The sequence below is a fragment of the Brassica napus genome, chromosome C7 (genome assembly GCF_020379485.1).
Source record: "Brassica napus cultivar Da-Ae chromosome C7, Da-Ae, whole genome shotgun sequence".
In the NCBI taxonomy this organism is placed as follows: Eukaryota; Viridiplantae; Streptophyta; class Magnoliopsida; order Brassicales; family Brassicaceae; genus Brassica; species Brassica napus.
The window spans coordinates 44,409,494-44,436,731 of record NC_063450.1 but is presented as its reverse complement, the minus strand read 5'-3'; the positions used below and the strand labels follow the sequence as shown (position 1 = coordinate 44,436,731).

At 36.8% G+C, this 27,238-nt stretch overlaps 6 protein-coding genes and 1 long non-coding RNA gene across 12 annotated transcripts; 3 read left to right on the top strand and 4 right to left on the bottom strand.

Moving 5' to 3' along the window:
• The first annotated feature begins 664 nt into the window (after positions 1 to 664).
• Positions 665 to 3,492, top strand: LOC106348321 (protein SUPPRESSOR OF GENE SILENCING 3). 2 transcript variants are annotated; one of them, XM_013788042.3, is made up of 6 exons: positions 665 to 837; positions 1,130 to 2,077; positions 2,142 to 2,433; positions 2,524 to 2,768; positions 2,873 to 3,000; positions 3,083 to 3,492. In XM_013788042.3, the coding sequence occupies exons 2-6, from the start codon at positions 1,142 to 1,144 to the stop codon at positions 3,303 to 3,305; spliced, it is 1,824 nt and encodes a 607-aa protein (XP_013643496.3). In that variant the 5' UTR covers positions 665 to 837; positions 1,130 to 1,141; the 3' UTR covers positions 3,306 to 3,492. The 2 variants fall into 2 exon arrangements, with proteins under 2 accessions (XP_013643496.3, XP_022561983.2); XM_022706262.2 differs by having other exon boundaries at positions 2,521 to 2,768.
• Positions 3,493 to 3,645: 153 nt separating this feature from the next.
• On the top strand, positions 3,646 to 7,055 carry LOC111207848 (cleft lip and palate transmembrane protein 1 homolog). Its single transcript, XM_022706263.2, has 12 exons — positions 3,646 to 4,063; positions 4,162 to 4,308; positions 4,399 to 4,513; positions 4,590 to 4,684; positions 4,809 to 4,912; positions 5,215 to 5,252; positions 5,381 to 5,616; positions 5,731 to 5,824; positions 5,904 to 6,094; positions 6,159 to 6,378; positions 6,480 to 6,647; positions 6,740 to 7,055. Exons 1-12 carry the CDS (start codon positions 3,827 to 3,829, stop codon positions 6,892 to 6,894), a joined length of 1,800 nt encoding a protein of 599 aa, XP_022561984.1. The 5' UTR covers positions 3,646 to 3,826; the 3' UTR covers positions 6,895 to 7,055.
• Positions 6,988 to 9,420, bottom strand: LOC111207849 (calcium-dependent protein kinase 12). Its single transcript, XM_022706264.2, has 6 exons — positions 8,740 to 9,420; positions 8,185 to 8,328; positions 7,940 to 8,092; positions 7,592 to 7,875; positions 7,282 to 7,506; positions 6,988 to 7,208 (listed from the first exon to the last, which is right to left on the bottom strand). Exons 1-6 carry the CDS (start codon positions 9,266 to 9,268, stop codon positions 7,068 to 7,070), a joined length of 1,476 nt encoding a protein of 491 aa, XP_022561985.1. The 5' UTR covers positions 9,269 to 9,420; the 3' UTR covers positions 6,988 to 7,067.
• Positions 9,421 to 10,402: 982 nt separating this feature from the next.
• Positions 10,403 to 12,550, bottom strand: LOC111207607 (dnaJ homolog subfamily C member 17). 2 transcript variants are annotated; one of them, XM_022705810.2, is made up of 5 exons: positions 12,377 to 12,489; positions 12,003 to 12,117; positions 11,025 to 11,742; positions 10,752 to 10,934; positions 10,403 to 10,654 (listed from the first exon to the last, which is right to left on the bottom strand). In XM_022705810.2, the coding sequence occupies exons 3-5, from the start codon at positions 11,721 to 11,723 to the stop codon at positions 10,634 to 10,636; spliced, it is 903 nt and encodes a 300-aa protein (XP_022561531.1). In that variant the 5' UTR covers positions 11,724 to 11,742; positions 12,003 to 12,117; positions 12,377 to 12,489; the 3' UTR covers positions 10,403 to 10,633. The 2 variants fall into 2 exon arrangements, with proteins under 2 accessions (XP_022561531.1, XP_022561530.1); XM_022705809.2 differs by lacking the exon at positions 12,003 to 12,117 and having other exon boundaries at positions 12,377 to 12,550.
• Positions 12,551 to 12,763: 213 nt separating this feature from the next.
• Positions 12,764 to 16,002, bottom strand: LOC106348316 (protein AMEIOTIC 1 homolog). Its single transcript, XM_013788037.3, has 9 exons — positions 15,834 to 16,002; positions 15,230 to 15,603; positions 14,748 to 15,149; positions 14,483 to 14,644; positions 14,328 to 14,385; positions 14,143 to 14,226; positions 13,708 to 14,051; positions 13,505 to 13,622; positions 12,764 to 13,283 (listed from the first exon to the last, which is right to left on the bottom strand). Exons 2-9 carry the CDS (start codon positions 15,571 to 15,573, stop codon positions 13,194 to 13,196), a joined length of 1,602 nt encoding a protein of 533 aa, XP_013643491.2. The 5' UTR covers positions 15,574 to 15,603; positions 15,834 to 16,002; the 3' UTR covers positions 12,764 to 13,193.
• A 246-nt stretch (positions 16,003 to 16,248) lies between these two features.
• On the top strand, positions 16,249 to 19,550 carry LOC106446583. Of its 4 annotated transcripts, none has more exons than XR_007325856.1 (8): positions 16,249 to 16,506; positions 17,105 to 17,406; positions 17,509 to 17,683; positions 17,787 to 17,894; positions 18,319 to 18,442; positions 18,513 to 18,596; positions 18,696 to 18,798; positions 18,996 to 19,300. It is a non-coding gene; the product is annotated as an uncharacterized LOC106446583 (long non-coding RNA). The 4 variants fall into 4 exon arrangements; XR_007325855.1 differs by adding an exon at positions 19,310 to 19,550 and having other exon boundaries at positions 16,250 to 16,506; positions 17,105 to 17,683; positions 18,996 to 19,064; XR_001288760.3 differs by adding an exon at positions 16,597 to 16,630 and having other exon boundaries at positions 16,253 to 16,506; positions 17,105 to 17,683.
• A 2,777-nt stretch (positions 19,551 to 22,327) lies between these two features.
• LOC111207458 (transcription factor SRM1-like) lies at positions 22,328 to 26,709 on the bottom strand. The gene is made up of 4 exons (XM_048761988.1): positions 25,637 to 26,709; positions 23,128 to 25,406; positions 22,710 to 23,051; positions 22,328 to 22,624 (listed from the first exon to the last, which is right to left on the bottom strand). The coding sequence occupies exons 1-2, from the start codon at positions 26,005 to 26,007 to the stop codon at positions 24,797 to 24,799; spliced, it is 981 nt and encodes a 326-aa protein (XP_048617945.1). The 5' UTR covers positions 26,008 to 26,709; the 3' UTR covers positions 22,328 to 22,624; positions 22,710 to 23,051; positions 23,128 to 24,796.
• Positions 26,710 to 27,238: the final 529 nt, after the last annotated feature.

The window sequence follows — 27,238 nt, the reverse complement described above, 5'->3', positions numbered from 1 at the left end:
TTTGTGTCCATTATATTTTGTTTAATTTACTCTATGATTATTTCCCCAAAAAAATCTATGATTTAATACCTATAGAATGTATTTTTTTTTTTAAATTAACAGTCAAAAATAATTTTTTTTTAGCTTTATTGGTATATAACGTTTTGATCTTGTTCCCTTTAAAAAAAAAAAATTCAATACGTTTTATTTGTAAATATAGTTAATTGTTTATATTTTCTCTTTGTTCAAAAGTTAATTGTTTATATTGGTTGTCTAATAACAGTTTTAGCCCTTACCTATAAATCGAACCTAATACATTAAAGAATAGGAAAAATATATTTTAAAGGAAAAGAGAAAATGCATTTCAACCTTTTGCAGTGTTTATAGCACAGACAAACAAATCACGTTCGTTCGTACAAACAAATTAAAGTTGGGGCGCAGAAAAAAAAAAACAAAAAAAAAAAAAGAAAAGGTAGAAAACAAAATCAAATCGAATGAAAATTTGGAGTCCGGACCCGGAGAAAATTAGAGCATCACTGTAGCGCGGTTCCACGGGAAATTCACACAGTTTTAGAAAAAAAAAAAATATTAAAATAAACAAAAGAAGTCAACCTGTTTCTTACACGGTCTGAATCCGATTAATTAATTTTTTTTTTAAAAAAAAAAATCAAAAAAAATAAAAATAAAAAATTACTTTGTGAACCTCGCACTAAAGGCCATTCTATATAGAAGCGACCCACTAAGCTTCCAGATCTGTCTGTTCATCACTCTCTCCTTTGTCCTTTGCTCCTCACTAGTACTCAACTGTCTCCGGGCGTTTCTTTCATCTCGCTAAATCTCCGTCGCCGTTTGCTCTCTGTAAGTTCTTCATCGCCGATCGCTCTCTGCGTACACACTACATGCTTGATTTCGTTTTCTTCGTCGGATAACATTGCCCTAAAATTCTATTTTTTAAGGGTTTTTGTTTTATATTTTTGTATATAAAGATGTCTCCTTTTTGTTGTGCTCTCCTCGTTTGCGCCAAGTGCTGCTTAGTCGTTGATGTTTTTTTTTGTTTTCACAGCGGAAAAATCTCGACTTTTTGAGTTTTACCTCATGTTTTTGGCTTGATCTATGAGTGGTGACTGTTGGCTTTTGGTTGATGCAACAGGTTTGGTTCGAAATGGGTTCAAGGGGTGATAAGGGAAAGAACGTCTCTTCGGGTGGCTCTAACGCAGAGGTTGAGCAGCTGGCGAAAGGCTTTTCAGAGACGAAGCTGGGTCCTTCACAAGACGATGGAGGAGAGTGGGAGGTCTTCTCCAAACGGAACAAGAACAAGCCTGGTAACGCTGCTGCTGGGAAGTTATGGGCCACAGCTCCTAACCAGAACCCTCCTAGAGCGTGGGGTGGTCAGCAGCAGCAGCAAGGGAGGGGTATTAATGGCTACGGGAGAGGAAGGGGAACGCAAGTCTCTACTGGTCGCGGAGCTGGGCGAGGACAAGCGATGAACAGAGGGTATGGTGGTGCTTCGGCTCCTGTGACTCGACCTCCTCTGGAAGGAGGATGGAATTGGCAGTCGAGACCGGGTGCTGCTCAGCAGACTGTTGTGACTGAGGAGGTTCCAGAGGTGGATGATGATGATGTTTCTGAGGGAGAGGAGGATGATTGCGATGCTTTGGATGATTCTGATGAAGACCTCGCGAGTGATGACTACGACTCCGATGTGAGCCAGCAAAGCCATGGGACGAGGAAGCAGAACAAGTGGTTTAAGAAGTTTTTCGACAGCTTGGATAGCTTGTCTATCGAGCAGATTAACGAGCCGCAGAGGCAGTGGCATTGTCCGGCTTGCCAGAACGGGCCTGGCGCTATTGACTGGTACAAGCTTCAGCCACTTGTAGCTCACGCGAGGACAAAGGGAGCTAGACGTGTTAAGCTCCACAGGGAACTGGCTGAGGTTCTGGACAGGGATCTGCAGATGAGGGGAGCATCTGTCATTCCCTGTGGTGAAATTTACGGGCAGTGGAAGGGTTTGGGTGAGGAGGAAAAGGACCATGAGATTGTCTGGCCGCCAATGGTTGTCATCATGAATACTAGGCTGGACAAGGACGAGAAAGACAAGGTTAACTTCTTCTTCTGTCTTTTTTTTCCTTTTATAAATCATAACTAATGTTTGTACATATCAGTGGCTAGGAATGGGCAACCCGGAGCTGCTGGAGTACTTTAACGAGTATCCTGCTATTAAAGCACGCCACTCCTATGGTCCACAGGGCCATCGTGGGATTAGTGTTCTGATCTTTGAGAGTACCGCCACTGGCTACTTTGAGGCTGACCGCCTACACAGGGACTTAGCTCAAAAGGGGTTTGATAGAGACGCCTGGGACCGTTGCCGCAGATGGTTTTCTGGAGGTGTTCGCCAGCTGTATGGCTTCCTTGCGACCAAGCAAGATCTGGATTCATTCAATCAACACTGTCAAGGTTGTTCTCTCTCCATTACAGATATATGTTTGAAGTCTTGATTAAGAGTTTTGTCGGTCCTTGGTAATGTATTTTTGATTGATTTAGTAGGGAAAACAGGGCTGACGTACGAGATGAAGTCGTACCAGGAGTACGTGGTGAAGGAGCTGAGGCAGATCGCTGAAGACAATCAGCAGCTTAACTGGTTCAAGAACAAGCTGACGAAACAGAACAAGCACGCCAAGGGGCTTGAGGAATCGCTGGGGATTTTGAGCGAGAAGCTGCGTAAAACTGCAGAAGATAACCGTATCGTGAGACAGAGAACAAAGATGCAGCATGAGCAGAACCGAGAAGAGGTATGTTTTTTTAATCTCGTAAAACACACACTTGATGTTTTCAAGTGCTTACTGACACACACTCTTTTGATTTTGGAAAACAAAAAAAACTTGGTGGGTTGAAGATGGATTCACAAGACAAGTTTTTCAAAGAGTCCATCAAGCAGATACATGAGAAAAGGGACGCAAAGGAAGAGAACTTCGAGATGCTGCAGCAGCATGAGCGTTCTAAAGTTGTTGATTTGCGAAAGAGGTAATGTATACAAAAACTTACAGAAATCCTCTGCGGTTTTGGTGAAACACGAGTAAACTAAACACACATTCTTCTTATGCAGGGCTGAAGAAGTGTCCAGCTTCATAGAATGCCAAGAGAAGGAGATGAAAGAGTTTGTGGAGGAGAGGGAGAAGCTGATAGAAGAGCAGGAGAAGAAGATGGCAGACTTGAAGAAAAAGTATTTCGAGGAGATGCTTGATCTTGAGAGGGGATTTGATAAGGCGTTGGAGCAGCTCATGAGCAAGCACGGCCTCCACGATGCAGATGACACAGAAGACTACTAGCTCTCACGTTGGTGAATCTAAGGAGAGATTGGAGAAGAAAGACTATTCTCAATCTCAGCAGGGATAATAATAATCTAAGGAGATTTAAGACGCTTGTTATTCTCCATTTTCAGTAAGACGGCTAAGGAAGTATTTTGTGACCAAAACAAAGTTTAAATGTTATCAAAAGTCGAGGAGTTCTGCTTAAGAGTCTCGAAATCTGGGGGGGCAATTATAGATATTTAACATGTTGGAGGTGATAATAGTAAAGATATCTAAACTATAAGGGCCTAGCGTGCAATTATACTAATAATGTTTGACAAAGACGATGACTCTTACTTGCATTAACATTGGAAGAGCATCGTCACACGACTTCGATCTCTTTATTAAAAAACAAATTAAAAATATAAAATATTTAAAAATCTGCGTTAAATATCTCTCCACTGAATCCAACAATCTCCTCGACGAGTTTCACATCTCAGCTGAATCGCCGCCGTATACGTAACGGAAAGCATCCATCCTCACAGTCTCGATCCGATAACATGGCCCCGCCGGCAGGACAAACGGCGGCGGTAGCAGAGGCTGCTGGCGGCGGCGATGCTCAGCCGCAGCAGCAGCAGCAGCAGCAGAGAGGGTTTGGCTCAACGGTATCCGGAATAATAAGGATCGCAGTGTTCTGGTACTTTGCTTCGAAGTTCTTTTCGCCTAAGCAGAAACCGATGGATCCTGCTCAGCCTCATCACCTCATGACCAATCTCTTCCACAAGGGCGAATCATTGGTAATTTACTAAACTGCGCTTCTCTCATTAGTCTTTAGAGAATTAGGGTTTTGAAGATTTGATTCTAATTGGAACCAATGATGAATGTCTCTTTGTAGGATATGTGGTTTTATCTATCAGAGCAAGAGAAGTTCACTGACTTTAGCAACGAAGGTGCGCTCTATTGGCACGAGACGAATATACCTTATGCTGTGTGGACACCAGAGAGTATCAGGACTCGATCACTCAAGTATTATCCATCTCAGGTACTATAAAAAAAAAAAAAATTCACATGCTTGACTTTATTTTCGAAGCTGCATTGAGTTTACTAACTTCGCTATGCTGTGTTGTTACAGACGTTACAGAATAATGGAAGTCTGTATGCTCATGTCTTCTTTGCTCGATCTGGATTCCCTATAGACCCCAGTGATCCTGAATACCAACCGCTTAATAGCTTTGGCAGGACTCACCGTAAGACCTTTCTCAAAAGGCTCTTTCTTTAGGTTTCTGTATTAGCTGAATGTGACTTGTCTTTTGGCTATTTCAGCTGTTGCGACTTACTTTCCAAAGCGAAAAGCAAATAAGAAGAAGAGCCTCTTAGGTAATGCTAAAGACTCTGATGAATCCCAGCCAGAACCTGAGGTATGCATGCGTGTGTGAAAGTTTTCTTTGAGGGAATATTGCGTAGAGTTTTATGTTATTGTCTTGGACTCTGATGAGTTCAATAGGTGTGTAATAACGAACTAACGTGAAACTTGCTTCGCAGAAAGTTGTTGATAAAAACTCGGATGTCAAGGAAGAAGTCCCTGTGGAATGGGTATCCCTCTGGAAACCCAATGTCACGATTAACCTGGTCGATGATTTTACTCAGTAAGTCGTTCTGGTATTTTGTGTTGTATAAAAAGACTGGGACTCTAGAAACAACCATTGCAAAGTAAAATGAAATAATAAAAGATCAAAATGATGGATTCACTTTCTCGTCCAAAATATTTAGCTGAGTAATTAAACTAATCAACTGTGGCTATAACCTTAAGCAATGACAGGGGAGACACCACTACATATAAAAACATTGGCAGTTGTTGGCATACTTGATTTACTTTTTGGCTGTCTGTCAATATTGCATTAAATATGACTCCATGGTTGACTAATATCCGCTTTCAATTTTGTTACAGCTACTCACAGAATGGTGTACCACCAAACATTGCTCCCCGTATCCTTTTATTTCTTTTTGTAAAAAGGATTAAATACTTAATAACTATTTAGGTTTTACACAACTCTCTTGGCGTATGTCTACTTACCCAATATGTTATGTGTTGTACTTAAACTTTAGAGTTACAGACTTGCTGGTAGAACCTAGCACGGGAAATTACTATCCTACTATTTACTTCAATGAGTTTTGGCTGCTAAGGGACAAGATGATTCCAATGAATGAGACAGTCTCAGAAGTACAACTTGATCTTGAAATAAGCCCCATAAGCATGATGAAGTGGCAGCTGTTTCAGCAAGTTGATCAGTCTTTCCAGATGCAGCGTAGCTATGGAAGCATGCTTGATGGTGAATCTGACGAACTAAAGGTAATTCTGGTCCCCTTTATGTTTCACATGAACCTACGATGTGGTGTTATATTTTTAATAGATGCTGTTTTTCTTCTTGGAGATGATTGTAAACATGTTTATATTGCTTTGCAGAGAGTTTTTCTGGAAGGAAATCCCTATCTGTTGGGCATCACGATGTTTGTTTCGATGCTTCATTCTGTGTTCGACTTCTTGGCATTTAAAAATGGTAATTTAAGACCCAAAAATATAACAGCCTCTTTCTTAACGTTTGTTGATATTGACTTATCTTGTTGCTTACCCTGTAGATATCCAATTCTGGAACAAAAACAAATCTATGGAAGGACTGTCTGCAAAGTCTGTTGTACTGAACTTTATCTGTCAGTTTGTCATCTTCCTCTACTTGCTTGACAACGACACTTCATGGATGATACTGGCCAGTTCCGGAGTTGGTGTCTGCATTGAATTCTGGAAAATAGGGAAGGCCATGCGCATAGAGGTACTTGTAGTATTTACACGTTTCATTTCTGATGTTGTTGCTTATCCATATGTAAACTTGATAGGTTGATCGAAGTGGAATGATTCCAAGGTTGAGGTTCCACGATCGTGAATCATATGCAAGCAATAAAACCAAAGAGTATGATGACATTGCCATAAAGTTCTTATCCTATGTGCTTCTCCTCCTTGTCGTGGGATTATCCATATATTCTCTGGCTTACGAACGTCACAAGAGCTGGTATTCGTGGATCTTGTCTTCACTAACAAGCTGTGTCTACATGTTCGGTAAAAGCCGTCACCAGCCTTAAAAAATTGTTGAGAAAACTCTCATTGTGAAATCGTTTAGAGTTGAAACCAATGAGATGTGTTTGGTTTTTTTTTTGCAGGTTTCATCATGATGTGTCCTCAGTTATTCATCAACTATAAGCTAAAGTCAGTGGCACATCTACCATGGAGACAGATGACTTACAAGTTCCTCAACACCATTATCGATGATCTCTTTGCCTTTGTCATCAAAATGCCGATTCTGCATCGGCTTTCTGTATTCCGAGATGGTGAGTAAAATCTAGCAAAATACCTTCTTGACTACTTCAGAATCAGATTCTAAAAACAGACTTATATAATGGACATTCTCTGTGTTTTTCAGATGTGATATTCTTGATATACTTGTACCAAAGATGGGTTTACCCTGTGGACAAGACACGTGTTAACGAGTTTGGTTTTGGAGGTGAGGATGAAACTGCAGAGAAGAAGTTGATCACTGAGAAAGAAGAAGAAGAAGACAACAAGAAAACAAACTAATCTTTTCCCTTCATCCTTTTATATATGTGCTAGTTACAGTTTCTTGAATTTTTAGTTTTGTTTTTGCGTTTTAATGTTAACTTTCAAAAAACATTATAAGAAAAACTCAGCTTTTGATTGTTTTGTTAAACTTATTAATGTCAAACAAAGAAATTTCAGTATGATAAATAAGTTTAGCCATTGGTTGACTCATCAGGAAGAGGGTTTTCAAAGTTGAGAGTGTTCCTCATAGTCATAGTTCTCCTGCCAATACCTCCATTACCATTTCCTTTCCTCATCATTGCCACAAACTCTCCATAGTCTATTTGTCCATCCTACAAAAACCAAAACAACCATAACTATTCTTTTCATCAAGAAGAAGATCTTTGTGAAGCTACTACTACTCACATTGTCTTGATCAATGTCTTTGATCATTTCATCAAGATGTGAATCGTTGATACCAAACTCTTTCCAAGCCTGTTGAAGCTCGTCTATAGTGATGTAACCACTTGCATCTTTGTCAAAGAAAGAGAATGCAGCCACTAGATTCTCTTCTCTCTCCAGCTTGTTCAAGTGGATTGTTGCAGCTAAGAACTCTCCATAGTCAATTGTTCCACTTTCATCAACATCAGCCTGATGATGCACACACACGCACAAACACAATGAGAGAGATGATAAGAATAATGAAAACTAAGTAAGAAGAGAGTTGTTTAGTTACTGCTTGCAAGAGTTCTTGGATCTCTGACTCCATAAGCTCTGACCCAACACGTTTCATACTGTCTTTCAACTCTTCAAATGTGATGGTCCCACTGTTGTCTGTGTCTATCATCTTGAACAGTTCCTTGAGCCCACCGATCTCTTCCTCAGATAGTCTCTCTGCAATCACACGTAATGCCATCTTCTTGAGTTTGTTCATTGCAGAGAACTTTTTCAGACGGGACACTACTGCACAGTCCAATGGTTTATCTGGAGCAACAGTATCATCCACAATCCAGGGATGACCTGACGAAAGAAGAAAAATTGAATCACCACTTGCTAGAAAGTCCATCAACTTAAGAGAGCTTACACAAGACTTGATGAGCAGTAAGCCGTTTCTTAGGATTGCCCTCAAGCATTTTTGTGATAAGATCCTTGGCACTCTCTGAAATGCTAGGCCAAGGATTGGTCTCAAAGTTCAGCTTTCCCTGTAAAATCTTTCTGAAGATGCCAATCTCACTTTCTGGATACAAAAAGTAGGACACATGAGAGAGTGTAACGCTTTGCCAATTATAAAGAGAAAGAAAGAAAGAAAAGGGATTTGAAAAAACTAACCAGCCCAGAAAGGAGGGAAACCACATAAGAGAATGTAGAGGATAACTCCAGCGCTCCATACATCACATTCACGGCTGTAATGCTTATGTAAAACCTCAGGTGCCACATAGTATGCACTCCCAACTAGTTCTGAAAACGTTAATCCTGACAAAAACAAAGAAAAAGGATTTCTGTTGCCTAGAACAAGAGACCAAACTACTAAAGTACTAATTCAATTAAAACACACACAAACACACAGAGCAACAAATCAATGTACTTCTTTTTTTTCTTTTTTTTTTTTTTGAATATCAGGAGGTTTGAGGCCAAAGTCTATAATCCCCAGGCCCGGAACCACAACATCTAATCTTAGTTTCATACTTGCTTTAACCATTTTTAGCAAAAAAAAAGACACTTTAACCATTTCATTTTATCACTTTAGAGAACATCAAGGTGTGACAGACAGACAGACATAACAATTCGCAGTTTGACTGTTTGGTACGTAAATTAACACGACAGAGAGAGTCAACATCACTTAATAATCACATCAAATCTTTAGTTAAAAACTTGAAGTCAGACCTGGTTTGCAGAAAACAGAGAGGCCAAAGTCAGTGGATTTAAGAGAAGCATCTTCATCACAAGAGGCAAACAAGAAGTTCTCAGGCTTAAGATCTCTATGCAACACCCCAAGAGAGTGACAAGTCTCCACAACTCCGACAACAGTCTTCATGAGCTTAGCAGCTTCTCTCTCGCTGTAATGACCTTTCTTCACGATTCTATCGAACAGCTCACCTCCTTCGCAGAGCTCCATCACAAGGTGGACGCTGCTGGAATCCTCGTAGGTGTCTTGTATCCGGACAACGTTGGGGTACTCGGACAAGTGATGCATTATCTGTATCTCCCTCAAAACGTCGTCGTAGTCTTCTTGGCAAAGGAGCTTCCTTTTGGGTATGGATTTGCAGGCGAGCTTTCGACCCGTCTGGTTGTGTGTGCAGAGGTAAGTGGTTCCGAATTGTCCTTGTCCGAGCACTTTGCCGAGAGAGTAATCGTCTTCCACGTGTTTGGTCTTGTAAGGGAGAACCCACCTGGTTCTTGGTTTGTTAGACATAGTTTGAGAGTGATCTTTTGTGTTCTTGTGGTTTAGTTTAAGCAGAGGAGGAAGGAAGATGAAGAGCAAAGAAACTGACTTGGAGATATTGAAGAGAGGGAAGTGAAGCGATAAACCATTTCTTGACCACTTGGGATGATTAATTGATTACCATTAATTAGCTTTCCTTTTGAGTTTTGTCTTTTCACTTTAAATTAAATACAAATTAGGAAAGTAAATGAAAATTAAATGACTTGAAAATGTTGTCAAATAATGATTAGATATACCAGATATTTATGGATTAATTTTGTATTTAAAACCGCACCAGACATTGATTTTACATTGTAACTGGTTCATTGGTCGGACTAGTCTAACCGGTTAAACCCGATTTTAAATTTTAATCTAATTTTAGATTAAATAATTATATGTATATATGTATAACTACAAAATTATTTTTATACAATTTTATATCATTGTTAGAATTTAAAAATGATATGAAAATAAAATGAAAACATCAAAAATTATATAAAATATAATAGAAACTAATTTATGTAGATAGATATTTGAGAAATAATATGACTTTTACGAAATCTTTTAAAAAACTTATAATTTTTTATTTATTTTTAACTTGAATTCGAAAAAAATCAAATTTTAATATCGAATCAGATTATCGGTTTTAGCGAGTTTGACTGATTTTTTACTGGGTTTGCCGATTTAACTCAAATCCAGTTTTTGACATTATCTGGAACCGGTTTGGAGGCGAGTCATGGTCCGACCGATTAGTCCGGTCCGATTTTCAAAACACTTTTTCAAAAACACTGGAACTTTTTCAAAACACTGGACAGAACACTATTTTTATGTTAGCTGTACCAGATTTTTTTAGATTAATTTTTGTATTTTACTGACAGAACACTATTTTTATGTAAAGTTTTCAACTTTGCGATAGGCATCCATGTGCTTAATGCTTATTAGTTCAGCGAATACCATTCCCTGTTTTACCCAAACCTGATTTCCTTTTATCTATAAAAAAATGTATTCTCAACGTTTTGAATTTTCTGCAAAATATCAAGGGAATCAGCTTTTGTTTTGAGAAAAAAAAAAAAAACAGAAAAAGACAATTTTATGCGAAACAAACACGTGAACTCGAGACATTAATTCCCCACAAAGAAAACATTTGTATGACTTTTAGAGTTGGTAGAATTATAGATTCTATAACAACCATTTGATATCACAATGGATGTCCACAAATACTTGTTGAACTCTATATCATTACAAGAAAAAGAACATGCAAGGACCACGAGTCTATGATATGAAATAGAGACTTCCACTTTGGTCTTGAAGAAGCTTAATGCTTAACATCATGTGGCTTAATTATACTCCTTTTTATCATTTCTGGTTCATAGCCGCCTATTCAAAGACAAAATAAATTAAAAAATGTGAGAAAGCTGTGGCATCTATTTCAATAGATCAACAACATGAATGAATGTTTGGAGTAGAAACTAACCTTTTTAAGTCTTTCCATGACCTGGTCTTCATAAGCTTGGTAACCAGCACCTACTATGTTACTCTGCGGTTCTGCTTCTGCAGATTTCTTAGCGGTTTGAAAATCGGTTTGTGCTGCTCTTTGAAGAGGTACAACTAGTAATGGGTTAGAGAGATCACCACACAGTGTTCTCGTCGCTGCTACCTATAAGAAAAGAAACAATCCACGATTAGCTTCTTCATTGTTATATAACGAAAAAGAGAGAGACCAAATTAAGTAAAAGATAACACTCACAGCTCCATCTTTCGTAGCCATTACAATAAGAGCGGAGCACTTCTTCTTTGTACTCCTAATCACAACATCTTCAACCTCACCAAACTCTGAAAACACTTCTCTGAGCCTTCCCGCTGTATAACCTTCACCAATCGTTTCCCAAGAAACCTTCAACATTCTCTCTTTATCAAGCTGAACACTAGCACCACCTCCACCTCCACTTCCACTTCTATCTTCTCCCCTCTTTACATCATCACCACCACTCTCAGGAGGAGTTTCGAAACCGCCTCTCTTCTTGGCATGTTGTGCACGTATCCTATCCACCTCCTCCTTAAGCTTCCTTGCGATTCTCTCCTCTTCATCATAAGGTCTAGCCGCGGCATGACTAGGAGCAAAACCAGAACGCTGCTCCCTTTCCTCCAGATCAGACATCATCTTGCGCCTCTTGGAATCCACCTGCGATTTCTTGTGCTGTTTCTCGCGCTGGATTCTAAGAAGATCATCGAAGAGCTTCCGAGCTTTCTCGTCTTTGAGAACCTCGTAAGATGTCTTGAGCCTCTGAAACTTCTCATGAGCATCGGGATCGTCTCGGCGTTTGTCCGGATGCAAGTACAAAGCTTTCAGCCTGTATGCTTTTGAAATCTCCTTCTCGCTAAGGTTCTGAGCTTCCTCTCCAGAAGGTAAACCTAGAACTATGTAATGGTCCACAAACTCCTCCATTTCTTCCTCCTTTGTCGCCCTACAAGTCCAACAGAAAGGAGAGTTAGTAATCTGAGAAGCTTAGCAACTCCAATTGCATAAAAAAGAAGAAGATAAAACGCCAAGTGACAAGCAAATACTACACTAATAGTTTTAGGCTTTGGAACATCATATAGTGTACAAGCAAAAGATAAATGAAGGAACAACCGTAACCATAAAAAAAAAAAAAAGCGCAAGTCAGAATCTTTCTTGCTCACTTACACTACTCATCAATCAAAGTTATAAACTTGAATAACTTACAATAAAGTGTACCAGCCAAAAGGAGGATAAACGCGGAGATGGATATCTGAAGCTTTTATTTTTCAATTTCAAAGCAATTAGTTCAAAAAGGTCTCTCCTTTAGGGTTCTTATAACCTTCAAGGATCAAAGATATGAGTGTGAGTCCAAGTTTTTAAGGCTGTTATGAACTAACTAAAACACTGACTGTTGTAGACTAACACAGACACCCTCAGATTCTATCAGCCTGAAACACATCACAGCTTCTCTCGAATTAAAGTGAAATCCCTACGAATCAAATCGGTAACCTTAGAACTTAAAGTTTCCTTCTCTTAAAACTATCGAGCAAGCTCAAACGGAGGAAAAGAGAAAGTTACTGCTTGAGAAATCGAGTTACCTTTGACAGAATTGATTCCAAGGAGGACGAGAAGGAAGAAGAAGAAGATGATGAATCAGTCGATCGCGTGATTCGTCGTGGATTGAAGAAGATTTTGAGTTTAGGATTTGCCAATCCCAGTTTTATTTTAAAAAACTGCAATTCAAACAAATAAAAGGACAATTTAACAAATCTGACAAACATTGAGGACCAAAGAAGGAAATATTGGATTCGTGGAATATCTTTCAACCTCTCTAATGGCACCGTTTAAAGGCGGGGGCTCAAGGGCCTTGAGTCAAGGCTTGCAACAGGCCCATTGTTATTGACTACGGACTACGGATTTACCATTTGAACCAAACCAGCCGGTTCGTTTCGTATTTACTTCTCGAGGATTTACATAGTATCAGATGATACAAAAGGAATATGATTTACTTTGATTATTTAACAAGTAACAATAATCCGAACTCGATAGAAAATACTACGAGACCTCATAGAAAAAGGAGAAAGAAAAAAATTACTCAAGAACTTGATTGTTAAATAAGAGAGTGGTCAGGGGAAATATACAGCAAGACCAACCACTACTATTAAAAGCGTCTCTCTCTCTACCTTGGGGGTATCATTTTCATGTAGATGATCACTTCTACCTCTTCCTAAATAAAACTTTCCAGATTTCCCTACTGCCTCTTTCTTTCTTTTCCCTTTCTTTTGTTCAATTTTTAGCAGAAACCCTGTACAAAGTCTCCAAGGGATTCTTCTATGTAGGTGAATCGAGATCATTATGATGAAACAAACGTTGCTCTCTTGTGTGTATGGTAAAAAGCCTGTTTCGGTTTGATTCTTATCCCTGAAGAGCTCGCACAGCGTCCGACATTTCCATTAGCTGCTGCTCCGCTTTGGCTTTCCAACTCACCAACTCTTTCAACGTTTCCTGAAGAAAAAACAAATACATGATGATTCTTTTAAGAAATGGACTCCTTAAAATCATGTGAAGCACTAGCAAAAAAAATAAACGTAAAAAATATCAAGAGATGCAATGTGTGGCAGTTGAATGAAACGAAAGCTATGAGATGATGCGAAGGTGGTAAAGTCACAGCTAAGGGGTACAAAAGATGATCATCCAATTCAACTGGCCAATGCTGACTACGTTACCTGAGAAATAATATTTGGGTCCTCAATATCTGATCTTGGACCTGCAGTCATCGAAGAACCTGGAGTCAACTCAGCCTTGTCCTGATTGGAGCTTCTTGAATCACCTCTGGTCATGCAGCTATTATATAGGGAAAGCAAAAAAAATATTAGACAAAGCATAAAGCCTACTCTTGGAACCTAGAAACCAAGTAAACCGCTCTAACCTCTCTGTCCTCTGCATTTCGGAGTTGAGCACTGACTGCTCCTCAAACCACATATGGTCCTGTAAAGAGCTTTTGCGAGCATTTGGTGGAAGCAAGTAGGTATCCGGCCTGACAGCCTCTGCCTCTGGTAGAGCATCGATAAGGTCAGTATCAACATCCCATGGTTCGAAACCGTCCCCAGTAAAATCATCCAAGTTGGCACTATGCAATAAATGTTCCCAGTTTTGAGGATCTGGACTGAAGGAATTGCTCCCATTTGCCTGCCGACCGTTCTGCGAGTTTGCAATTCCCACCAGCTGCTTTTCTACTTTATCTTTCCACGAAACTAATTCCTTAACCATGCACTGCAACAAGGCGAGGCATGGTAGACACAAAGCTTTATCAGGTTAAAATCATTCCTATGCAAAGAAGTTAGAAACAAATTTAGTCCTAGACCTGTGTCGATGCCAATGAATTTGAGATCTCCGCAATTTGCTTTTCAGTCTTTACCCTCCAACTCATAAAATCCTTGATTAATTTCTGCAAACAGAAAAGTTTTGAAACTCTCAAAATATGCTCTCATCTTCACACATTCCTTAGACAAACAAACAAACAAACAAAAAATGATCTCAAAAGGTCACCTCATTTGCATCAGCATTATTTGGTAATTCTGGCTTGGATATATGTTTTTTTAAATCACTGCATAGTGCATACCGCAAAGAAAATAAGCTTACAAGACTACAAACAAAGCAAAAAATGTTGAAAGCTCAGAATATTGCAGAAATATTAGTATTACCTCTTCATTTTATCAATTTCTTCCCTAAGCTTTGAGGAGACAGCAGATGATTCTTTTGATATACTCTGAATCTTCCACTGAGCTAGAGGAATCGAGTCCAGATCAGGAATTCCAGATTCACGTTTAATTAGTGCCAAATCAGATACAAGTTCTTTGATCTCACTGCCATACCACAAACAAAACGAGATTTTCAAATTTCAAGCATACCTCAACTTCAGACTAAGCAAATACTGAAACTCAGAATCTCGCAAGCATATTTTTTTACCTCCTCATTTTATCCATTTCTTCCTTAAGCTTTGCAGGGGACTCGGACGGATCAAGAACCCCAGGTTCAAGTTTAATGATATTGTTCACATTCGGAAGCTTCCACCAAGAAGGGGGAGCCCAGTTAGAATCACAAACCCCAGACTCAAGCTTGATTTTGATCAAATCAGCACTCTCTAGCCAATACTGCATGGTCCCTTCGGTATTATGACACCTCCTAAACCGCTCGGCGCCACCGGGGGTAACGTTCCCATCAATGTGCTTCAACAAATGGTCCAACAGCCCAGTATCACCGATTCTCCTGCGAGCTGAAACTCGCAACTCAGCCCGTGGAACAGGCCGCTCGAAAGAAGCTCCTTTCTCCTTCAATATCTCGAATAACGCACGCTCCGCGTTATCAATCCTGTCACACAATACAAAGATCAGCAAAAGACAAGCAAGCTTGACAATTAAATAAAAAAAAAAGGTTCGGTCTTTGGATACCGTTCAGTGTTCCAACGAGTAGTCATCCCTCTGCGATGACATGTCTTCTGTTTATCCAAACTGCTCTCACTCTTTGCTGAGAATCTTCGAGATTTCTCCACTAATCGAGAGATTCGTTTCCTCTTCATCACCCCACTCGCTACAAGAACCTCAGATTCTTCCTTCTCTAACTTCACAGTAACCAAGGCTTTACCCGATGAGCCGTCATCTGAAGAAACGTGCTTGTCCTTCTCTAACTTGACTTTAACCAAAGCTTTCCGGGAGGAGGAGCTGTTACCCTCTTCATGCTTCTTCATCGCCCAGCTAGCCTTCAGCTTGATCGGACGAATCTCCTTGTCCGTCATCTCATCTAGAGCACCCCCCGCTCGCGATTCCTATAAAATTTTCACGCAGTAAGGTTACGAAATGATGCGAAACCTAAGAGAGAGATAATGTCAGAAGCTAGGGTTTTTTGTTATCCTCTCCGCGGCGTAAGTCTCTCTCTCTCTCTCTATATATATATATATATATATTACACACAAAGCATTGAAATCAACGGCGTAGAATAAATCGCGATTTGCGAAATTGAAGATATAGAAAGCTAGGATCGAGATCAGGGAGGCACCGTAAGATCGATGTGGAGCGGAGGTGGTGAAAACGCCGTCAAAGGTGAGAGAGAGAGTGTGTGTCGCGTCGTGGAGGAGCCCTAATAACCACCGCCAAAAAATCCCTAATTCTATTCTTCCCCCTTGTTTATTTTTTATTTTTTTCATTTCCATAAGGAATTAAAGAGATTCGTCTCGCTCGCCGTGTATTGTATCAACCAATCGTATAGGGACGTGTGGCACTGACTTAGACCTCTGCACGTTAGAGACGCTTATCGGCTCTAATGAATAAATTAATAGTTAATTTTATGATTTGAAAAATTTAGAACCTTTATTAGTCTGATTAATCTAACCTATACTAAAAGGGTTATATGAGCATTAGGGAGAGTGTCCACGTAGGACAATTTAATCAACAAATCAGGAACGATGTAATTGGACACGTCAGACAGACCTCACAGATAAAAAAAAAAACGTTGAAATCCTTCACCTCACCTCTACCACTTCGTCTTCTCCAATCAAGAGCAAAGAAGCCGAGAACCACTTCTACACAATCAATACTTTCGATTCAATAATGATTCCGTTTCATCTTCCTCTTTTCCTCTTTCTGTATGTACTGATCTTCTCTCTTTCGTACAAACCAGAACCCTAGAACCACTCAAAGCTCAATCCATGGCGATGAAACCACAATTACGGGTATGAAATTTTCTTTTGCTTAGTAAGAAAGAACCACTTAACCTAACTAATTTTATTAACCAATAAATTTTCAACACCTCCCTCAACCAGACGCTTCTCTCCAATTCTCACCTGCTCCCAACAGGTATTGTTACAGTAATATTTGTTCAGTCTCAGATTGGTCAGTTTTGTGTAGATTGGTTTCACCGTAGTGTATGGCTTTTGATGAAATTATATCATGTTCTGCTCTGTTTCTATGCGGTGAAGTTATGATTTTCATTTGATTTTGCTCTGTTTTTATAATATGAAAGGCTTGAGCTTTCTCTGTTTTGGTCATTCATTACTCATCTGTGAATCTTGGTTTCACCAGAGTGTAAGGATTTTGATGAGATCTTATCATGTTCTGCTTTGTTTTTAAAGGTGGAAATTATGATATTTCATTCCATTGCTCTGTTTGTTAGAATCTAGAAAACTCCAGCTTTCTTGGTTTTGGTCCATTCACGTACAAATCTCCTTTTTAACCTTTTTATGGTTTTGCTTCTTGAATCAGAAAGTGAAAAACAAATATTTGAGAGATCTTTGATAGGTCCTAATGCACCCATGTTCTTGTGTTTGTTAGATTAAATGGCTTCTTAGGCTTTCAAAAATTCCCGAACTCACCAAAGTTCCAAGCTTTAGTAAAGAAGCTGAGGCTTACTTGCAAGCGATCATCGATGGGTTCAACGTGGAAGCCGCGTTGGAAGTCAAGAAGATCGAGAAAGTAACCAACCACGATGTCAAGGCAGTGGAGTACTTCTTGAAACAAAAATGTGAATCTCATCCAGAGTTTGCTAAGGTTCTTGAGTTTTCCATTTCGCTTGCACCTCTGAGGACATCAACAACCTCTCCCACCGTTTGATGCTTCGAGAATCGCTTAGCTCCGTTATACTCCCGTCCATGGATGAGCTCATCAAGTTTTTATCATTTTTTTTTGTTTCTTCGTTGCTTTTTACACAAGTTTTTATTTTGTTGTTGTTGCTGCAGAGGTGGCTTCTTGGATGTCACGGTAGAGAGACAAGCAGCGAGGATAAGGAGTATGTATCTGAAAACAATTCTCAGACAAGACATTGGATTTTTCAATGTGGAAACAAACACAGGAGAGGTTGTTGGTAGAATGTCTGGAGATACTGTTCTTATACAAGACGCCATGGGTGAGAAGGTAATACCACAATAAATAAAACTTTGAAGCTTAAAATAATAAAACTTTGAAGCTTAAATTTTTTTTTTTTAACAAAGAGATTATATTTTCTTGAATCTTGCAGGTTGGGAAGTTTATTCAGCTGGTATCTACATTCGTCGGTGGATTTGCATTAGCTTTTGTTAAAGGATGGCTAAGGTCTTCATCGAGAATTATATATTATGTACAAAAGGTGAGAATTCTGGATCATTTATCAGTCTCTGACTCATACACATTGATAATCTTTCAATCATAAGAAAGTTAAAATGGTAACCTAGAGATAGTGCTACCCATGAATGTCAAAGCGTATTGCAATCTGTATTCAGGCTTTTCTTTTTAACTTGGAAGACTAAGTTGCGTCTTAGCCAATATAAAGATAATGTAACTAAATGACAAAACGGTCAACCATCTGTTGTCTAACAGAAAATAGAGACTTATTTAGTTAGGTTTTGTATTAAGCAAAAACTTTAGGAGTTTCATGAAGTTGTTGTTCATAAAACTGTATTCTATGAAATATTTGAAAGAAATGTGCTATTCTCATCTAATATCAAATTGGGTGATCCGATAATCTAAAATTATTCTCCATATAAGTAATGTATTTTCTCTTATTTTTTCAGCAACAAGGTTCACAACGGTTATACAAATAGAGGAAAATGATCCCGATGATGCCTCTTACCACATTCCATCCCCTCCGATACAAACAGTTGATTGACATAGCCACTGGTACCAACAACTTACCAGGTAAACAACCACTTATTTTGATTATTTCTTAAAAAGTAAAATTTGACATGAAAGACAAACATTATCCCAGATGTAGTTGGACAAATAAGAATGTTTCAAGGTAACGATCTCCGAGGGCAACAACGGAGGTCAGAATTGGTCTACTACTAAACAGGTACCAAACTTTTTTTTTTTTTAAATGTACATTAAACCCAACCGTTTATTTAAAATTTTGCGTAAGGCCAACTTATATATATTCACACAATTCCTGCAGGTCAAAAATGGTCTGCTTGCCCAGTTTAGAGACTTACATAGCATGACAATCATGAAATACAAAGTTGTAATCATTACAAGCATCAATCCCAGAGTATTTAAAGGTAATAATTATCAATTATTTTAGGGATATATAGATATTGTTTAGTTATTAGAATGAATAAACTTTCACTTCAACATGTTTTTTATATATTTATATGGATTATTGGTTTACTTTGTGGTTCACAATGGCTTCTCTGTTTGATAGAACATAAAATTGTCTTTAAATTGTAACACCCTTTTTATTCTTACATGACTACAGGAAAACTGATACTCGCCACAACTCCTGCTACTCGATTTTAGTGTGACAGCACTATTAATCTCATACAAAGTTAGTAATCACTCATGAAGTGGTCATCTAAACTTTGAGCTGAAGTCTACTACAATAATTCTCTCTATATTCCTCATCTCTTAAAAAAATATTTCATTTTCTATCAATCAAAGTTTTATTAAACTTTCATTTCCATAATTTTTTTCATGTTCTGAATTTTTTGGGTTATTACATATTAAAAACTACAACATTAAACCATTACTTACATTAACTTTTTTTTTGTATTGTTTGCAACATTTTTTCAGGATTAAAATTTCTAGATTTGACAATCTCAATAGCAGAGATAGAAGCAATTTCCAGCAGATATATGGAGTTGCATGAGGTCTATGACCACCAAAAAACAAGCCTATAAGATTGTTGAACACTGTAGTTTCACAACAACATTAATAGAGAGTCAGGAACACACACACAAACCATATTTAACTCTTATGCACCATAATAAGCATACAGGTTGTGATTGGAAAAAATTAAATATTTGACCACCAATAATTCTCTCCTCAGCCCATGAAGCTGTTTTAAAAGTTAAAACCCAACACAATAATTCTTCTAGATTTTTAAAAAAATCACGACTCACAAAATTTTCTAAGGATACGTGGTTACTAACTTTGTAAGGAATCTTTATATAAAATCCCATATTTACAAAAATCTTCAGCTGAAAAGGAAGGTAATATATTTCGCTAAACCAACATTTACGATCTTTGACTATATCCTTTAAAAGGGAAAATAATTTTTTTAAAAAAAATCAAACTCTCCCAAAAACTCATCTTTCTCTTGGGTAAAAAATACCTAAAAGCTGAATATAATTAAACATATAAAAAAAGATGGCCCAAAAAAGATTGGAAACATAAATGACAAAATTTACATTATACAAAGATAAACTTCTAAATCGAGAATAAAAATGAAGTAAGAAGGAGGTTACACCTAACTACAAAGACAATAGAAAACATGCAATGCAATGAAACTGAAGGTTTAATAAATTAAATTCTATTGGAAATACACATTTGTGAGAGTAATTATATAGGATGAAAGAATATTTTTTTTATAAAATTATTGAACATTAGCAAGTGGAAAAGAAAATCAAACAAAGAGTATTAATCCTAAAATGTATAAAGATTTAAATTAAATAAATGATATATTAAATAATATAAGCTAACTACAAATTATTGTAGATTATTATTTAAAATTAAAATATTTAAAAGCATTTTCCGCGCGTAGCGCGGACAAAGACTCTAGTTTTCTTAACGTCCAATGGGAGAACCTCACTGAGGTTTTTAAAATTATATATATATTTTTTTTGTAAGTTGAATTATTAGATTTCAAAAAAACATACATAAAAATTCAAATAAAAATAGTATAAAAGCATATTAAAAATACAAATACAAATACTAAACGAGAAAAAGTCGATTAGTTAAAATCTTGATTTGTAGGAGTCATGGGATCATGAGGAAGATGAGAGGGGGTTCAACTTCATATGTAGGAGTCATGGGAAAGAAACGCAACCCCGTCAGAGATGAAGAAGGATCATCTGAGACAAAAACCAGCCTCTCTTGCCTTTGTTATGTATTGCTTAAAGGTTCACCTGTAAAACCAATGTTCTTCTCTCACAAGGAGGCAAACAAGAGAGAAAGAGCTATGTCCAGATGCACTAAATCAGTGAGACATGCATTTGAGTTAGGACGATTATACCATATCATTAAGATGGCAATCAGGTACCATGACTATGTATGTAGCAATGGTTTGTAGAATGTTTGAGACGTTCCTGAGTGGCATTAACCAAAATGAAGCGTATAATATCCCGGAGGGCTTTACAACAATTATATACATGTAAGTTTAAAGGTGATTCCCTTCACAAATTGAATGTTATATAAAGCATGGTATAAAAAAAAAAAGAAATATTGCATCTTTTTATACTCTCTCAAGTAAAGAAAGATCTAAAGTAGAAGAGAAGAAGTCAACCAACAGTTGTAAATCTCATACTTAGATTGTGAGTCATTCGTTCTTATTACTATAGTTTTATTTCCTCCATTAAAGTAGGCCCTGTTTGTTTCTCCATCCGGATGAGCCATTTGGATGAAGACGAGAGTTTTGTTTGTTTAGGCACTAAAAGTGCAACTCATTCAGATGGATCATCCGAATGACTTTCAGAAATTTAGGCTTAATTTTAAAGTCCATCCAGCTGAACCAATTTAGATCATTTGAATGGAGATGGTTCATTCAAAATGGTATAATGTCTATTGTGCCCTTAATGTAATTCACAAATTACAAACCTAAACATAATATCATTTTGTCACACACGAAAACTGACAAAACCACAAAAACGCGTTTTCCCGCGAAAACCTAAAAACTAATTTTTCACGTCAAAACCCCAAAATTCATTTTTCCGCCAAAATTGGAAAAACGTGTTTTTAAGCCAAATTTGCAAAAACGTGTTTTCATGCGAAAATCACAAAAACATGTTTTCACGCCAAAACCCCAAAACGCATTTTCCGCTAAAACAAAAACACGTTTTCCCGCCAAAATCGCAAAAACGTATTTTCCCGCCATAACGTATTTTCCCGCAAAAATTGCAAAAACGCGTTTTCTCGCCAAAGCCGAAATTTTTTGTTTACCTGCCAAAACAAAAAAAACGTGTTTTCCCACCAAAACCGAAAATCTCATTTTCCCGCAAAAACTGCACAATGTGTTTTCCCAACAAAATCACAAAATCTCGTTTTCCGGCCAAAATCGAAAAATTCCGTTTTCCCGCCAAAACCGAAAATCTCGGTTTTCCGCCAAAACCGAAAAAACGCGTTTTCCCGCCAAAATCGCAAAATCTTGTTTTCCGGCCAAAATCGAAAAAACCCGTTTTTCCGCCAAAACCGAAAATCTCGTTTTCCCGCCAAAATCGCAAAACGCGTTTTACCGCCAAAATCGCAAAATCGTGTTTTACCGCCAAAATCGAAAAAACCCGTTTTCCCGCCAAAACCGAAAATCTCGTTTTTCCGCCAAAACCGCCAAAACGCTTTTTCCCGCCTAAATCGCAAAATCTCGTTTTCTGGCCAAAATCGAAAAATGCGTTTTTCCGCTAAAACCAAAAAATCTTGTTTCCCCCCCCCTCCAAAACCGCAAAAAAACTCGTTAATTTTGAAATAATTGTACTGTAAATATATTAAATTAAATAATTAAATATAATATAGTTAAAATTAATATCAAATATATGATTAAATCAACACATGGGTGTTTTGGTAATTTGTTTACTAAACTGTTTTAGATGGAAATGAAAATAAAGAAACAAACATAAGATTCATTTATAAGATTCATTTAGATGATTCATCTAGATGAGTTATTTGGATGGACAAACAAACAGTCACAAAAATCTGAATGAATCATCTAAATAGATCATACAAATGAATCATGTAGATAGAGATGACAAATGGTGAAACAAACAGCCCCGTAGAAACCCAGCTGGTTCAGTTCTTGTAGCATAAGAGAACTTTGAGGTGTTGTACTTCCTGTGAACTCCTGTTAGCTTCCCTGTTCCTGCCTTTTGATGGAAACCAACCATCTTCCTCGCGCACGCCCTGAAAAATAAATCAAAACCCCATTTTCATTTATCGGTTTCGAAACGACATTCCAAAAATAAATCAAAACCCCCATCTTCCTTACAGTAGCTCTTCTTCCTTGTAGCCTGTGTGAAACTCACATGTTTTGTTCCATTCCTCAACAAATCCATTAAGTGTACACCGAGCAGTATAGATCGCCGAGGCTGCTAGCTTAGACGGAGTATACTCCAGCATCTCGTACTCCACGAGACAAAGCTCGATGATGAAAAAGGATAACACAAAACAAAGCTCGCTGAGACTTCCTCGTACTTGCCACTCGAAACGCACTTGAATCTCTTCACTTCACTTCGCTTCTCTCCGTACTCGTGCATATCAAACAGAGCAACCGCGATCATAACTCCACATTCCTCACTAGAATCAACTCCCAAAACAGAGTATCACAAATCTAGATTGAACCATAAGAAAACTCAAATCGACAAATCAAAAAAATTAAGACTTTAAGAGAGAGGTGAGATCAGTACCATTTATCAAAAGCGCTTCCATCAGCAGCACGATGAACAGCTTCAACTCTTTTAATTGTTCTCGGCCAAAAGAGTAAGAAGAAGAGAGAAAGAAGAACGGACGAAGAGAGAGAGGAGAGAGAGATGGGAACTTTTTTTCCCTTTTGACTTTAATCAATAGCCAATACAAAATGGCCACGTATGGGATGTTTTAGTGATTCTTAAAGTCCCATATTTGACACCTGTTCTGTTCTTTTAATGCATTTTTGATTTTTTTTTTTTGTGTTTTTCGTAAGAACCCATTTATCGGAGCTACCGATGGAGATGGTCTAATATTTTTATTTCGATCCGAAAAACCGATCCGAAACTTATTTCGAAAAACAAAGTGAAGCTAACAAATATACAATGGATCTATAAAAAAAATTATCTGAATAATCAAACGCAATTCGAACCAAAATATTTTAGGCATCCAAAAATACTTAAATCATTGTTATATGTATAAAATTATTTTTAAAAGCTTAGTATCTAACCAAAATATTAAAACTATCTAAAAGTATAAAAATTATCTCTAAAATAGTTTACAAATATTCAAAATATCAGAAACATCTGTCAATTCTTCATCTAAATATCAAAATTCTCCATCTAAATATCAAACTGAACCAATTTAATGTTAATTTTATTCATTTTGTTATATACTATTCACATTTATATGTTGTATATTATTTTATTTTTGGATTTTGGCAATCACTCTATTTCCGCAGGAGTGGAGAATCCGTTGCTGTCTCAGTTTTTATTAAGATATATTTAGATTTTTATTTGTTTAGCATAATTTAAATGGGTGTACGGATCCGAACCGAATCCGCGAGATCCAAACGAATCTGAAACAATAAATACTCGAGTATGAATAAAATTTCTATACCCGTAAACTTGAAATTCGAGTAAACCCGAGCCTAGTTCAAACGGATATCCTATATAAAAAAACTATTCCTACCTACACATATTATCAAATAATATATGAAAAAATTGGTTCCCACCTCTACATACACTATAGTAAAATAATATACGTAAAACGTGATCTCAATTATCAAATTATGTCAATAACTATATCAATTATGCTTAATGTATGGGTAACATGTACCACTTTTTTTTTTCTTCTTTTTACTAAATTTTGGTACAATGGTTCTGCTTGTTTTCTTCTTCTTCTCTAGATTTGCGGCGACACTTCTTTGTTTTGCTTCCACCAAGGAACTTTACCGGAGATAGCCCATCTGAGCAACCGCTCCCTCGAGTAGCAGATGACGAACATAAGCAATGAACGCGTAATCTAAACATTTTATATTAGTTTACTCTATGGATATAATTGTTTATTTAACTTTGTAATGAAATATTTTTATCATCGTGATCCTTGTATGCTATATTTAAAAAAGAAAATAGTGATATCCTAGAGATTTCTCTTAAAATAATATAATATTATTTAAAATAAATTATATACATAAATTACAAAATAATTAAAATTACAATTATAATATTTTTAATTTTTAATATATTTATTTGTAAATATTTATATTCGTGCATAAACACGGGAAAATAACTTGTTTAATCATTTGAAATAACAAGTCAAACTGAATATTAAGTTTCTTTATACCATTTTACACCTTAACAAGCATATAAAACAGAGGCTCAGACCTATCTAACGAGATGTAGGTGCATATGTCATGTTGTACGAAGCTGCCATGTTAAACGGTGCACTAGGAACCGAGGAGTAAGGTGCTCTTGAAACCGAGGAGTAAGGTGCTGAATGATGTTGAACTCCGTAAAAAATGTGAGGTGGAGCCAAGCGGTTCATGTTACTTCCGAATGGTGAGACCATACGTCCAACCATTGATTGGTTTACGGTGTGGGTGCCATAGATAGGTATATTCACCGATGGTTGCGAAGCGGCTTGCATGTTCCATTTGGTGGGTGTACCATACATAGGATGGTCTTGTGATTGTTGTAAAGTAGCTTGTGTGTTCCATAGGGTTGGTGTGCTATATGTAGGATGATGGTCTTGTGATGGTTGCGAAGTGGCTTGAGTGTTTTGCCATGTGTTTGGACTTTGCATTGCTGAGGTGTTGCTGCTTCCGACGTCACGGTCATGAATTCTTTGTCTCGTTTTGTTTTTGTTCTTAGAGTTAAGACGCGAGAAGTATTTCTGAGCATGACTTGCGACTTGAGTCGGTGTTCTTGTCACTACCAAGTGACGAGAAATACTACGCCAATCACCTTTTCCATATTTTTCCAGACCAATAAGAAACTGGCTGTTCACGAAAAAACATCACAAGATTCAATATCTTATAAATATATCAATAAACAAAAGGTATATATATCAACACTGAAAAAATATGGGAAAAATATATATATCAACACTGTAAAAACATACCATACAAGTTTTACCAAAAAACCAAATACCATACAAGAAAACAACAATGTTTTTTCTATCATAAAAAAATATCATTTAACAAATAAGTGAATAGTACGTAGTAGTAACCTGTGTTCATCCGGTGTCCACGCAATCCCCTTACGTCGTCTTTGCTTTGGTTTTGGTTTGCATTCTTGCGTATACTCACATGTTCGATTGATGATGCCATACTCCGAAATGTTTGTATCTTTGGCATGTGTTCCTTCTGAAGAATCATACTCAGGAAGAGATACATAGCTTGATTCAATCATCATAACATCACGAAGTAAAACCTCGTAACGTTTTAAAACTTGCTCCAATGTTTTTCCATGAACAAATCCAGCAATCTTTTCCCAGCGATTCTCAGTTTCGTCGGCATAAATTGCTAGAGCTTTCTCAAAAGCAATATCATCATCCCTGCTCCACGATGAACCACCACTGGTTTTCTCTCCTATGCTCATTTTCTAAGCAATTCTGTTACAAATATATAAAAAGTTAGACCAAAACTAGAATGATAATATACTATTAACTTGAAGTCGTAGATTATGTTTTTATAACCACACAAACTAGCATCGATAAAGACGAAAGTTTGTTTATTCTAGAGATAAACCTTAACAGACGTTTAAAAACAAATCAATTTTCATGATACGCTATAGCTTTTATATTGAAAATTTTATTTGTGATTTTTTGTTTTCCCTTTTTTGTTTGGTCCCTGTTTCTATTCCTAATCATATATGGTGCATAATACACTGTACCAACAATCACGTTACAGATGGTAACCTACATCAACTTTGACTTATTATTTCCTTTTGCAGTAGTGTATAATGGAAATAAATCTATATTTTCAAAATCATATTTTTGTAATAAATAAAAATGTACTTAGAACCATAGATTTATTATGTTTATTAAGGTGTCAACTCTAATAATATACAAAACTAGATATTGACCCGCGCTTTGCAAGCGCGGATTATTTTAAGCACTAATAATTTAACAAATAGTTTGTTAATTTGTAAGAATTTTGTGTATTTAAAATATTTTTTGCATTTAAATCAGTACTTTTAAATTCAACCAGAACATGTGGTCAAATCGGTTAATCCAGTCATCCGATAATTTGATTTAGGTTTTTAAAAATATTCATATTTGAAAAATCATTAAAACCCGAGACTAACCCTAAATCCAATTTGATTTATATCATTATAGTTTCATAATTTTCACCTTTTAGTCTAAATTTTATAGTTCATTGTTTTGCAATTTTATGAAATTATAACGTTTCTATTAAATTTTGATAGAGAAAATGATAGATATAAGATAATTAACAACTATAAATATGTTTTGATTATATTACTCCTTTTTATATTGTTTAGTTAATTTTATTATAATTATGTTGTGTAATTTATCTTGTTAATAATTTATATTATAACCGGTTTAAATTTCTTGTTAAGCATTTTTATTTAGATAACATATATTTTGAACATTTTTCATAATTACTTTTGTTATTATATTTATTGTGCAATGTATAACGTTTTTATATATATAATATATATGTAATGTCTATTGTTGAATTATTAAGTTACTTAAATAAATGATATAACTATTATTTAGTAATATAAATAAGATAATCTGTTAATTTAATTAATTTATTATTGATTAAAAAAATTTTGGAGTATTTAAACCTGTTAAAATAAGTACAAT